Here is a 12556-nt window from a genome sequence, read left to right as displayed (position 1 = left end):
CCGGTCTGGGAGGATCCCACATGCCGCGGAGCGGCTGGGCCCGTGAGCCATGGCCGCTGGGCCTGCGCGTCCGGAGCCTGTGCTCCACAACGGGAGAGGCCACAACAGAGGGAGGCCCGCATACCACAAAAAAAAAAAAAAAAAAAAAGACTCACCATAGCCAAAATAGACAAAGTAAGTGAGTCTTGAATGATGTCTGCCCTTTGGATGGTGGCCATATAAAAGTGACACATGTGCAGTGTTACAGTTTCACCACATGAATATCCCAAGTTTAATGGTTGTATTGTATAAGGGAAGTGTGCTAGCACTGCTCTTCAAGTCTGAATGTGCATTCAGATCTCCTGGGGATCTTTTTAAAATGCAGATTCTGATTCAGTGGGTCTCAGTGGGGCCTGAGATTCTGTCAGTCCAACCAGCTCCCAGGCGACACCCATGCTGCTGGCCCAGCGACCGCACTCAAAGTAGCAAGGGCCTAGGAAACCCATGGAGAACATTCACTCTTTGCCTCTTAAACATCCACCTTCCCCCTTCCTTTGGTTCCAGACTCTGGTTTTCCTTTGGGGATCATTCCCTGCCTGCTTTCTGTGCACCTGTTTTGGGTCAGCTTGTCCTCAAGTCTCAGGCATGAAGCATGTGACCTGGGCCTGCTCCATCCCGTACCGAGCCACTGTGGAAGGTTCCAGGTTGGTTCTGAGACTCAGCCAGGGCCAGTGAGATGCAACTGTAAGAGTCCTGGCTGATATGACACAGTGTCTATAAACCTCTTCATCTTCTGGCGCCTTCCTTGGCTTCCAAGCCTCACAGTGGCTCAGACTTGCCTTCTGCCCCCTAACTCCTAAAGGCCTCGAAGGCCTTTCTGACCCCACATGATTCCACCAAATAGTAGCCCTGTGACCTTACTTAGCAAACAATTACTCTGTGCCTCTCTTCTTTATCTATAAAACAGGATACTGTCCACCACAAAGGGTTGTTTTAACAGAGAAATTAATGATGTGATCCACATAAATGAAGTGTTTTGCCCTGAACCTGGTGTGGAGCGATTGCTCAGTAAATATTTAATTGTTCAGTTTGGCTTTTGGAGCCCATTACCTCACACAAAAAGAAGGGATGGCACCTCGCTGGTATGTTTTAGGTCCTTTTCTGTACTGAGGATGGCTCAACAGAGTTTGAAGACCCTGGAGGACGAGGCCAAATATTCCACTATTATGTTGTTTCCGCATAGCCTAACTACTCGATCCATACCTAATTTGGTCCTGTCTTGTATTAGTTGCCTATGCAAATACATACCAAAAGGAAATAAATTAGCAACATTGTAGGTGTCCCCAAGTATGGTTTTCACATTCCCAGTAATCGCAAGCTCTGGCCGGGGATCAGAAATATCTTTCGACTGTCTTTATTCTACTGCCATCCTGTGGCCAGCCTGTGCCACTGCAGCACTGTGGACAGGATGTAGCTGAGCTTTGTGTTCTCACGGTCCTCCTTGTGCCTGGGAAGGGGCTCCGTGGGAGGGAGTGCAGCGGAAGGGCCTTCTCGAGTCCCCCACCGGCGGGCAGGAGTCTGGGCATGAATCACCAGTCCTGACTTGACTTCTGTTTGATGAACTTTAAGGACATATAGTACAGGACCATGAAGCCACCACTGATGCCTATGACGAAGAGGTAGATGGCGTAGAGAGGGTATGAGCCCAGGCCCATGGCGTTGAGGATCTGGGGACAGAGACATCAGTGAGCTCATTGAGAACATGCTCAGACGGCTGCCACCTCTTTAGCGTCCAAGGCCTTGGCTCCTTACCATGTCTCCCGGGATAGGGATGGTGATGTTGCCAGCTGCCAGGTGATACGTGTGCCCACCAAACTGGATCTGCATCAGCCCTTCAAAACACCATCGGAGGAAGGACACCTTGGAAATCCACGCGGGCACTGGAGGTGGTGAGAGTCACATTACTCACACAGTCTAATCATCTGCTCCCTGGGAAGTGAGCCTGGAGAGTGGCCATGGTGGCTCTGACCCAAGGACAGCAAGTCCCCTGAGGGAGCAAGGAGGGGTGGGGGTGAGAACAAAAGGGTGAACGGGCAGAGGGGAAGCTCAGGACATGGACTGGGGCAGAGGGGCCTAGTGGCTGCAGGATCACCGCACGTTTGACCCATAATAACCCCCGAGAGTAATTTCATCAGGTGTCCAGCATGTGCTCAGCTTCACATAGCTTACGGACTGGGGAGACTCAGTAGCCCCAAACCAGACATTACTGAGTCTGTACCCTGACCCTGCAGAGGCATCATGGTTCAGGGAGGAGGAGGAGGAAGGAACAAACCCTGACCGCACAGGACAGGCAAGGCCTGTGGATGGTAGGGAGTGGCATTCCTATAGAGAAATGATGCACAGGCTCCATCGTGAGAGCATGGAGTGTCTTGGGGGCTTCAGAAGAGCTGGGTGAGGCATCAGGGGATGAGCAGCCCCAGGAGCACTCGAGGAAAGCAGTGGCTGGATTTGCACCTTAGGAAGCTCGCGCTGCATGGGTGAGGGTTGAGAGGGACATGGAGGAACCAGGGTCACAGATACCGGACTATCACGGTGGCCCAAGATTGGCTGATAGGGGCCGGGGGGTGGGGGGGATAAGGCAAGAGGACATTTCAGAAAGACACAGGAGGCAGAATTGACTTAGCTCACTGGTGACGTGGAGGGTGAGGGAGAGTCAAGGGTGGCCCCTGGGTGTCGGCCGGGCTGTGTGAGAAGGTGCCATCTGCACCACGCCCCACTCCCCCTGCGTAGAGCCACTCCCTTGGCACCTGCTCCCAGAAGGGCCAGCTTTGAGTTGGATCTAACAGATGAGCTCTCATCTCCAGGGGAAAGCAGGCCGATCCAACCACAGAAGGCCTCAAAAAGCTTGACCAGGTGAGGGGAGCAGGCCTCACCTGTCCACAGGCTGTCCAAGCTTATCATGAAGCCCCCAGTGAGGTAGAAGGAGTTGTAGAGAGCGTTGCCGAAGAAGGAGGACATGTGGAAGGTGGGGAACAGGGCGGCGGTGGCCAGGGCCATGGTTCTGCAGCAGAAGACCACCAGCCACACCAGCAGGAAGTGCAGCAGGAAGGGCTCGGGGCCCGGGCGCAGGTTGGCCAGCCAGTAGGTAGGCATCCCGTAGATGATGATATAGACACAGTGCTCAGGAAGCTCCCCTAGGATCTGCGAAGGACAGCCCTTGCAAGGATGTGGAGCCAATGCCTTTATCTGCTACTGTTCTTTAAATGTTCAAAAGCAGCAGCCCCCAGTGACACCAACCTTCCCTCCTGGTGGTTTGATCGGGGTTGCAGCATGGAGGGCTGGTGGGCGCGGGTGTGTGGGACTCTCAAGCGTGAGCTCACTGCTGGCTTCCCCCTGCAGATGTCATGTGCTCCCTCTGGGGCAGTTCAGAGCTCCTAAGACCTGGTTTCAAGTCCCCACCCTGCCTGCCCAGACCTGGTAGCTGTGTGGCCTTGAGACAGCCACATAACCTCTCTGAGCCTCCGCTTCCTTGAAATGAGGACAGTCACACCTGCTTGACCCGCTTCCTAGGGACATGGTGAGACTGGAGAGGTGAAGTATGCTAGGTTTTTCCCACCTCTTCTTTGTTAGGTTTCTGATGACCAGAAAAACGTCATTCCTAGTCCATAGTCCTGGACTTGTGGTAAATGTTTAAACAATATCAAGTCTCTGAAACTCCCCTGAGCAACGTGGCATTTGTAACCACAGATGATGCACGGCCCCACGGTTCAGCAAAACGTTTCCCTGTAACTTCTGTACAATGTGGAGCAGCTTTTTCTGCTCCTCCTCCCACCCAGGGTGGCCACTCACTCTCAGGCCTGACCAGTCACCTTGGCAAAGAAATATGGCTCCACAGTGTACAGCCCATCTTCTAGTTCATAGTAAAGCAACGCCCTCTCCGAGTGACCTAGAAAGGAGAGAAAAGGAGAATGAAAAAGTGAAATTAATTTACAGTGTCTCTGTTTCTGAGTCTCTCTTAGTACAATTAAAAATAGTTTTATTGGGGCTTCCCTGGTGGCGCAGTGGTTAAGAATCCACCTGGCAATGCAGGGGAAACGGGTTCGAGCCCTGGTCCGGGAAGATCGATGATGCACGGCCCCACGGTTCAGCAAAACGTTTCCCTGTAACTTCTGTACAATGTGGAGCAGCTTTTTCTGCTCCTCCTCCCACCCAGGGTGGCCACTCACTCTCAGGCCTGACCAGTCACCTTGGCAAAGAAATATGGCTCCACAGTGTACAGCCCATCTTCTAGTTCATAGTAAAGCAACGCCCTCTCCGAGTGACCTAGAAAGGGGAGAAAAGGAGAATGAAAAAGTGAAATTAATTTACAGTGTCTCTGTTTCTGAGTCTCTCTTAGTACAATTAAAAATAGTTTTATTGGGGCTTCCCTGGTGGCGCAGTGGTTAAGAATCCACCTGGCAATGCAGGGGAAACGGGTTCGAGCCCTGGTCCGGGAAGATCCCACATCCCGCGGAGCAACTAAGCCCGTGCGCCACAACTACTGAGCCTGCTCTCAAAAGCCCATGAGCCACAACTACTGAAGCCCGCACGTCTAGAGCCTGTGCTCCGCAACAAGAGAAGCCGCCGCAATGAGAAGGCCACACACCGCAACAAAGAGTAGCCCCCACTCGCCGCAACTAGAGAAAGCCCGCGCGCAGCAACAAAGACCCAACTCAGCCATAAATAAATAAATAATAAATAAATAAATAAATAGTTTTATTGCCTCAATGTCATGTATTTTTTTTAAAAACAGGCAATTTTAGATCCTAATTTAGATGTTTGTAATTCTGTGAGTTCTCCATTGCTGTCAGTGTAACTCCTGCTAGGACAGGAATGCCTCAGAGTCCTTGGTAATTTGTTCTCATTTGCATGCTAATTCTAATGTTCGAACTTGAAAAACAACCATCATCTTTTATTTCACAGTCACGGTGAAATTATTCAGCAAACCCTCTTCTCCAGGAGCTCAGAGGAACTCAGGCCGGCCCGGGACCAGCTCACAGCATGGCCGATGCCCCTCCACGTGGGGGTCATGGAGAGCAGGCCACACTCACATTTGGCGATGACATCCAGGATCACGTTGAAAGGGACGAGAGCTCCGATCATGAACAAGAGGGCCACCGTGTCCATGAAGGAGAGCTTGACGGCTCCATGGCCATAGTAGAGGAACCCGATGATCAGGGACATCAAGCAGGCCTCTGCCCCATGGATGAGGAGGGCTGGCAGGTCTCGGAAGTCGTTGGAAATCTGACGACTTAAAAAACAGAATAAAGATGTGCCCAGGGGACAATAGGCACCAGCACTGTGACCTTGGCAATGTCCTTGAATCTCTGTAAGGCTCATTTTTCTCCTCTGTGCAATGGGGAGGGCAGTGCCCACCTCCCAGTTACTGTGAGGGATCAAATGAGAAAATCGATGAACGCATCTGTCTCAACAGTAGGTACTCAGTCAATGATTGTGACTTTTATCACCAATGTATCACCTTGCGATTTTATTTAAAGAAGTTATCCTGAGTAAATAACCAATCAAGAGCGTAAAGGTGTATGTACAAGGATGTTTGTCATAGAGTTACTTGTAATAGCAAATGACTGAAGGTGATCTGACCATCAATATGGACTTAATGGGTAAATGAATTATGGCTAGATTTGGAAACCCTGAGGAAGACCTAACCAGATGAGAGGCAGAGGTGCTATTCTAAGTTGGGGTGTGGGGGAAGGTTATGGAACAACATGTATGATCCCATTTATGTATTAAAATGGTTATGTGCATGGAAACATCTTAGACTCACACCAAACACTCAGGTCTGGTTTTCTCTGAGGGCCGGTGTATCAGGGAACCTTCCCTTTCCACTTGAGGGTCTCCTGTATCAACTGAATTTTTCAGTGATTCTGGGTGATTTCTATGAGTATCTGGCTATCAAGGAAATTTTGATTTTGTTTAAATAATCAAAGTAAGAGGAGTGCTCTGTAGCACATGGAGGGCTGGTGCTTGTGTTTTTCAAATGATTCTGCCTCTTCAAATTCAAATTCCTCCTTCAAATTCACTTTCGATCCAAAGGGCTTAATTTGATACAACAAAGACTTTTGGGGAGTGTGGGTGTGTGTGTGTGTGATGAAATGGCAGACAATTACCGGATCAGCGTGTCAAACTGCTGTAGGGGGCCAGGCAGCTTAGTGGGAGTCTGTAAGGGGTTGGTGTCCCTCGGGGAAGCCGGGCTGTCAGGAGACAGAGAGTGTCATGGGGGCTTGGGGGCGGCCACCTTTTGCAGGGCGCTCTCCACGCAGGGCCACCTGGCTGCCTTACCTCTGCACATAAGTGCCCACACCCTGCTCCCTTGACTCCACTGTCCACAGAAAGTCATCGAAGCCACGTATTCTTTCTTGAAACAAGGCTGCAAAGGACTGAGCCTTCTCCCTGGTGGCCACTTCCTGCTCTTTGCTTCGCCTGTCGATGCTGGTCAAGTCCACTGTAAGCAGAGGGCGACCCGGGCCCCGCAGGTGCTCACAGCCCATGATGCTGGTCAGCCCCCGGGGCCCCCGGGACATGCTCCCCACCCTCTGAGAGTGGACCATGAAGTGACGGTCAGAGCAGAGAGAGGCAGAGAGATGCCCAGGGCTGTCCCCGAAGTCTACAGAGAGCCTTCCTCGGGAGAAGGGCCAGTGAACACTGGCACTGGTCCCACCCAGCAGGCTTATTATGGGGACATCCGCAGGACAGAGAAGGAGGCTTTGGGCTTTTGGAGCCCAAGGCCACAGCACAGTTATGCCCTGGCTCCAACTCCAGCCGTCCAAGAAACTTGTGATGAGGACTCAGCCTCCCGGGCGTGCCTACCCCGGGGAGAAGGCGGGCTGGCCACGGGGAGGCTGAGCAGTCTGGCTTCCGGCAGCTCTAATTCTCAATGTGAATTAGTCATTTTGGCTTCCCAAGCAGCCTGCCCAAAAGGGAAGAATGTTTTGGCTGGAGGGTGCCAGGGTCTGGCCAAATATTAAGTATAATTCTCACTGCCCCGGGAGGAGGGAGCCAGCACCACCAGCTGGAGAACAGGCTGGGCCACACGCACCTCCATGTCACCCAGCTGGCAGCACCTGGTAGCCCCAGACCACAGCCCTCCTCTCCCGGGGCCCCTGAAATGCCAGAAGGGCACACCCACCAGTCACAGCCAGGGCCTTCCTAGGCCTCTCCTCCCTCCATCCCTCCCCTGGGCAGGGGATTCCTCTTAGCCTCTCTGCCTCTCCCCTCCTCCCATTTTCACGACACATCTCAAGGCAGGATAACGTCTCGGAAAGGCCTTGTAAACCATGAAAGGTCCCTTCAGTGTGCAGGGCCCTAGCTTCAAACGCCAGATTCTCTGCCAGACCGTGCGGCCCGGATCCGTAAGGGCCTTCTGCCCCAGGGTTTGTGGGCAAGAGCTCCCCCGCCACCCCAAAATGATAATAATATAAAATAGAAAAAGAAAATTTTTTTTTTTTTTTTCATTTCTGGGCACCTGACTTCTGGCAACTTCTCTCTAGGGTTACAGCATATTGTTCCCAATGGCCAGGCTGGCAGGTGCCCTCTACCCCCTTATCTGGGGATGGCCGGCCAGAGGATGACACACTGGCAGGAAGCCAAGCTGGCACGTGTGCACAGGGAGAGAGGGTGACCTCTAGGTGAGTTCACACGGTGGCAGTGAGTGCAGAGGGTGAGGGCTGGTGGGCCAGAGAGAGTGGCCTGTCCTCCTAGGGGAGGGTTGGAGGGTAGATGCCGGGAGGAAGGTGTGGGCAGCAGGGCCTGGAGTCTGGGAGGGGCTGGGCTGGGAGGTGGGAGGCCCAGTTCTGCCACCTGACTATAAGGACTCCAGTGTTCTCATCTATAAGGACGAAGATGACCACGGCCTGGCAGGGCTGTGAGGGTCAAAGGGACACCCTCTGGTGCTTGGCACCTGTGGCACAGTGTCTGACCTCAAGGAGCTGGTCCTTGTCATCATGTTTACTGGGGAGGCCCTTGCTACACCAGGCCATCCTGGGAGGAAGGCTGGGCTCCAGGTGACCTATGTTTGGGACAAGCCACAGCTGCTGCTTCCCCAGCCCTGGTACAACCACGCAGCCTGTCCGGCAACCACAGCATTCCTCAGCACTCAGGATCCAGGCACCTGCTTTCAGAGTGGGCACCTGGAAAGGCAACTGTCCCCACAAGAATTGAGGGCCATATGCTGAGGCCTCAGGACCCCAAGCAGAAAGGCATGTCTGGTGCTGACCGCAATTTTCATATCTAGAGATTCATTGGCCAAGACCACCAAAAAGCCCTGAGCTGGCCTGGGCCCTGGGTCCCCCTCCACCACCCAGAGCCTCTGGGCTCCCTGCCTTTGTCGGGGAACCAGGGCACGGCTTTAAGATTTCCTGGTGGCTTCCGACCTCAAATATCCTGTTTCCCTACAGAATCTGAATAAAGACCACAGTTCCAGAAATTGATCCAAACTCTCTTGGATTATATCTCCTCCGGTTTGGAGCTCTCAGAAGGTTCTTATCTGTCATGCACACAAGGGTGGCTATGTCAGAAGCTGCTTTCTTCAGGCCCCCATTCCTAGCATTTGATGCTTGGCAAACTGAAGCCTGTAATACACCCCATCTGCCCCCCTGTCTCCATCCTCGGTCCTGTTCTCCTGAAGCTGCTGAGAGTTTCTCTCCTGGAGGGGTTCGGGGTGTAGGGGAGCCCTGTTCCTTGCCTCTGGCCTGGCTGGCTCACCATAGTAGTCGGCAGGATTGCTGTAGCGGGGACAGGAGTGGCCGGCTGCTGTGAAATACTGGACCATGTGCTGAGCTGCCCCCAAGTAGATGGTGGCGCCAGACGTCATCAGGAGGACCAAATCAAACAGCCTGAAGATATCGGAGCGAGGCTGGTGGATGGAGATGAGCACCAGCCTGTTGCCTTTGGCCAGCCTGGACAGGGTTTTCACCAGGTTGTGGGCCGTGAAGCTGTCGAGCCCAGAGGTGGGTTCATCCAGGATGAGGATTCCTTCCCAACAAAGAGAAGCCTGGTTAAGGGGCAGGGCTCGGGCTGAACCGGATTAAGCCAGGCGGGCGGTGCAGGCCCCTCCTGCCTCACCTGGGTTCCACAGCAGCTGCACTGCGATGCTGACTCTGCGCCGCTCGCCCCCGGACACGCCCCGCACGTAGGAGTTGCCCATGCGCGTGTTGGCGCATTGCCGCAGCCGCAGCTCCGCGATCACGTCGTCCACCTGGGAGGCAGGGGCCTGCGGGTTTAGGAGGGCTGTGCCGGCCTGCTCGCGGCCAGGCCTGTGGTGACCCACAGTGGAAAGACGCCTGGGTTTACGCCGCCAGCCTTCATTTCCCTGATGCAACGTTTGTTCCCTGATTCTTTCCACACATCCAGAGCAGCTCCCAAGTGCCGAGCACAGCACCACTTACTGGGAACGTGGCCATGCCCTGGCTTTCTGACCGCACGGAGAACCGGAAAACAAGTGAGCAAATATTCATCACACATTTGGGGCTAAGATGGGACTTTAAAGGAAAACGGGGGTTGGAGGGGCAGGGCTGAGCACACGGTGGACGTTTTCGGATGGACAGATGGTGAGCTGGGTTGCTCAAACTTGACCTGTGGATGGACCCTGAGGCAGGGAGTGAGTGAGGGACGGGGAGGGGAAGGGTGTTATGGCTCCTTGGGGGGTCACTGGGGTCTGTTAGTTACCCTTTTGTCACGCTGGGCCTGGGAGAAATCTCTGGGCAGGCGCAGCTGGGCAACAAAAGCCAGGGTCTCGCGGACGGTCAGGTTGGGGAGCAGCTGATCGTGCTGGCGCACATGGGCCACGCACTTCCTGAGAAGCTGGGGCGTGCTGTGCTGCCCGTTGATCCAGATTTGGCCTGACTTAATCTTGCCGCCGTGGCCTCGCCCGGTGATCACATCCAGCAAAGAGGCTCTCCCACAGCCTGAGAAACCACCAGAAGTATCCCTGAGAGCGGAGCTTCTGCGGGGGCCAGCCTGGAAGCCACTGCTGCCCGTGCACTCTCCAGACTGCTCTGTCCTTGCAGATGTAACCAGCCCTTAGGGAAGGTGGCACAGCTCTCAGACCTGCCTGGGGCAGCCAACTTGAGCATCCTGGGGGGTGCGGGGTGTTCAGGCCAGGTCGGTCTGTGACTGCGTGACAGAAGAAGGCTGGAGTCCTAGTTGCCGCATGACTGCCTATGCCTGGAGCGATGCTCCCCCCTCCTCCAGGCAAGGCTGGTGTTAATTGCACTGTGAAGCTTAACTATTTTTGCCTGGCAAACATGCCAGCAACATTTCATCATTCAAACATCATTTGGCTCAGAAGCTGGCATTGTGGGAAGAACTAATTTTGGAGAATTAATAGGGTGTCTTTTAAAACTGCAAAACTGGAACGTATTTTCAGAAAGGGAGAAAAATAGAGAAGTAATAAATGTGGAAATGATTTTAAAACTACAGTACAGTGTACATATGGGTTCTGAATTTCTCTACACCCTCTGCACTCTTATTTTTCTCAGTAGTACCTTCCACTCTTAAAAAAAAAAAAAGGATCCATGACACGCAAATTAACACCATCCACTTCTGAATGACATAGTGATTGCTATCAATTTGGGGAAGTAAGTGTCAGATGGGATCAGGTTCCATGAGATTCCATGAGACTCTTTCTTTGGCAGCCATTTGAACTGTAAATGCAAATAGGGTTCAGGCTCTGAGAAGGCTTTCTTGCAAAGGTGCTGGGAATAGCTCAGTCCAATTCCCCCAGGTGGGGTTTTGGTTTCCTTATGGCAAACTCCTTTTGGAGGGCGAAGTTTTCAAGTAATTTTCAACAGGGAAAACTCCAATACACAGTGTAACAGCGCTTCCTTGCCACATGTCCAGGCCTCCCGCAGGCAGCCCCCTGCCCCCAGTTCCAGAGGCCTCCCCGGTGATCCTGCTGCTTACCTACCGGAGGTTCTCAGGGTGGAAGGGGACCTGTACGCTGCTTCCTGGGTGTACCTCATTCAAGGTCCCTGAGAACTTAGGTGGCACAAAATAGCCAGGAGAGAAACCAGAGGGGAGGCCTCTGGCCCTGCTCCCGGCTCAGCCTCGGACATCATAGGATCCAGGCTCTGGGAGCGCAGGGGACTTTGCTAACATTTACAGGGAACTTAGGATTCCCAGTCAGGGAGCAGGACGACTACATTTCCTAAATAAAACCGTGGGAGGTGTGGGCAGCCTTTCCAGGGGAGGTTGCCAAGTATATTTGGGGAGATCCTCCTGTGAACCAGGAGAAAACACCCACAGGCATTCAAGACCCTTATAAAATGGCTGGAATCTCCAAATCAGTAAATTCATTCATTGGGAAACGCCTTTGGCACTACTGCTGATTCTATAGAAGAAGCTAAAATGCCTGGGGGGCTGTTTTAATTAATTTCATTTTACTGTTACAATTTTGGTGAGCGGAGTATAGATCACAGGTGGTATAATTGGTAAACCTTTCTAAGAAATCATTTAAAGAATTTCAGCCAAGTAAACCTGCAGCTAAACAACACTGAGCCTAGAGTCGAAAGTTCTGGAGACGCCCAGTGTGATTCCTGCTTGGCCTCTCCCGACTTCCCTTTTCTTCAACCACAAATCAGGGATGCTAACAGCTGCAGGGCTGTGTGTGGCCAGGATTAACAGTCATGACTCTCAGGTTTGTGGAAGCGCCTAGTAAGGCCCACGTGTCCCCTTGACTCTCGGTTCATGAGAAGAAGTGGGTATAGCTAGAAGAGCCACCAGGTGTTACAGACAAAAACAAAATTGGCCTGTGAAGTTTCCACATTTTTCTTGTTTAGATCCGAATTGCAGGGGCAGGACTTGATTTGTGGGAGTTGTTTCAGTTACAAAGTGCATTTGCACACATCGTGGCATTTGATCTTCGGTTAGACAATAAACAGAACTTCCCCATCAGAAGACTAAAGACTAAAATGTTCAAAAAGTTGAGTAATCTCTACTTCTGGAAATGATTAATTGAAAGGTATAAAGTGCTCCCTCTAACACTGTGTAAGGGAGAAATGCCTTGATCTGTGTTTAAAAAGAAAGAAAGAAAGAAACAGCAAACCCCAAATGGAGCCGCTTGTCCTAAGCCCCACACCACAGGACTGAGACTTAATACCTAACTTAATTACAGTTTCAATCTCTCCCGTGAGTGGAATCTTAAACCAGCCCATCTGACATTACCTGGTAAGCACTGATAGACCCCTACTGTCCCGCAAAGGAAGGTGACCTTGCCTAAAACGATCAGCCCTTTGCTAGAATAACTTCCTTGTCCTACCTCCTTCTGCCTATAAAAGTCTTTCATTTCGTACAGCTCTCCAGTGCTACTTTCTGTCTGCCAGATGGGTTGCTGCCCGAATCATGACTTGTTGGATAAAGTCAGTAAGATCTTTAAAATTTAATCAGTTGAATTTGTTTCATCATCTGAGAAGCAGGAGACCAGAGTTCAAGTTGTTGCTCTGCATTAAATGTATGTCCTGGGGCTTCCCTGGTGGCGCAGTGGTTGCGCGTCCGCCTGCCGATGCAGGGGAACCGGGTTCGC

General features: G+C 52.3%; 1 protein-coding gene across 1 annotated transcript in view; it reads right to left on the bottom strand.

The window, feature by feature from the left end:
• Window positions 1-1036: 1036 nt before the first annotated feature.
• ABCG8 (ATP binding cassette subfamily G member 8) overlaps window positions 1037-12556 on the bottom strand; it is a 19138-nt gene continuing 7618 nt past the window's right edge. Inside the window, exons 4-13 of the mRNA XM_007113598.2 lie at window positions 9703-9941; window positions 9100-9232; window positions 8740-9009; window positions 6319-6481; window positions 6147-6230; window positions 5070-5269; window positions 4226-4302; window positions 2913-3180; window positions 1792-1919; window positions 1037-1706 (exon numbers count right to left, since the gene is read on the bottom strand). Coding sequence (XP_007113660.1) covers window positions 1569-1706; window positions 1792-1919; window positions 2913-3180; window positions 4226-4302; window positions 5070-5269; window positions 6147-6230; window positions 6319-6481; window positions 8740-9009; window positions 9100-9232; window positions 9703-9941 — 1700 coding nt within the window. The 3' untranslated portion in view covers window positions 1037-1568. The remainder of the gene's footprint in view (window positions 1707-1791; window positions 1920-2912; window positions 3181-4225; window positions 4303-5069; window positions 5270-6146; window positions 6231-6318; window positions 6482-8739; window positions 9010-9099; window positions 9233-9702; window positions 9942-12556) is intronic.

This window comes from Physeter macrocephalus, chromosome 12 (assembly GCF_002837175.3).
Source record: "Physeter macrocephalus isolate SW-GA chromosome 12, ASM283717v5, whole genome shotgun sequence".
NCBI classification, from domain to species: domain Eukaryota; kingdom Metazoa; phylum Chordata; class Mammalia; order Artiodactyla; family Physeteridae; genus Physeter; species Physeter macrocephalus.
This window is presented reverse-complemented; position numbering and strand designations above follow the sequence as displayed.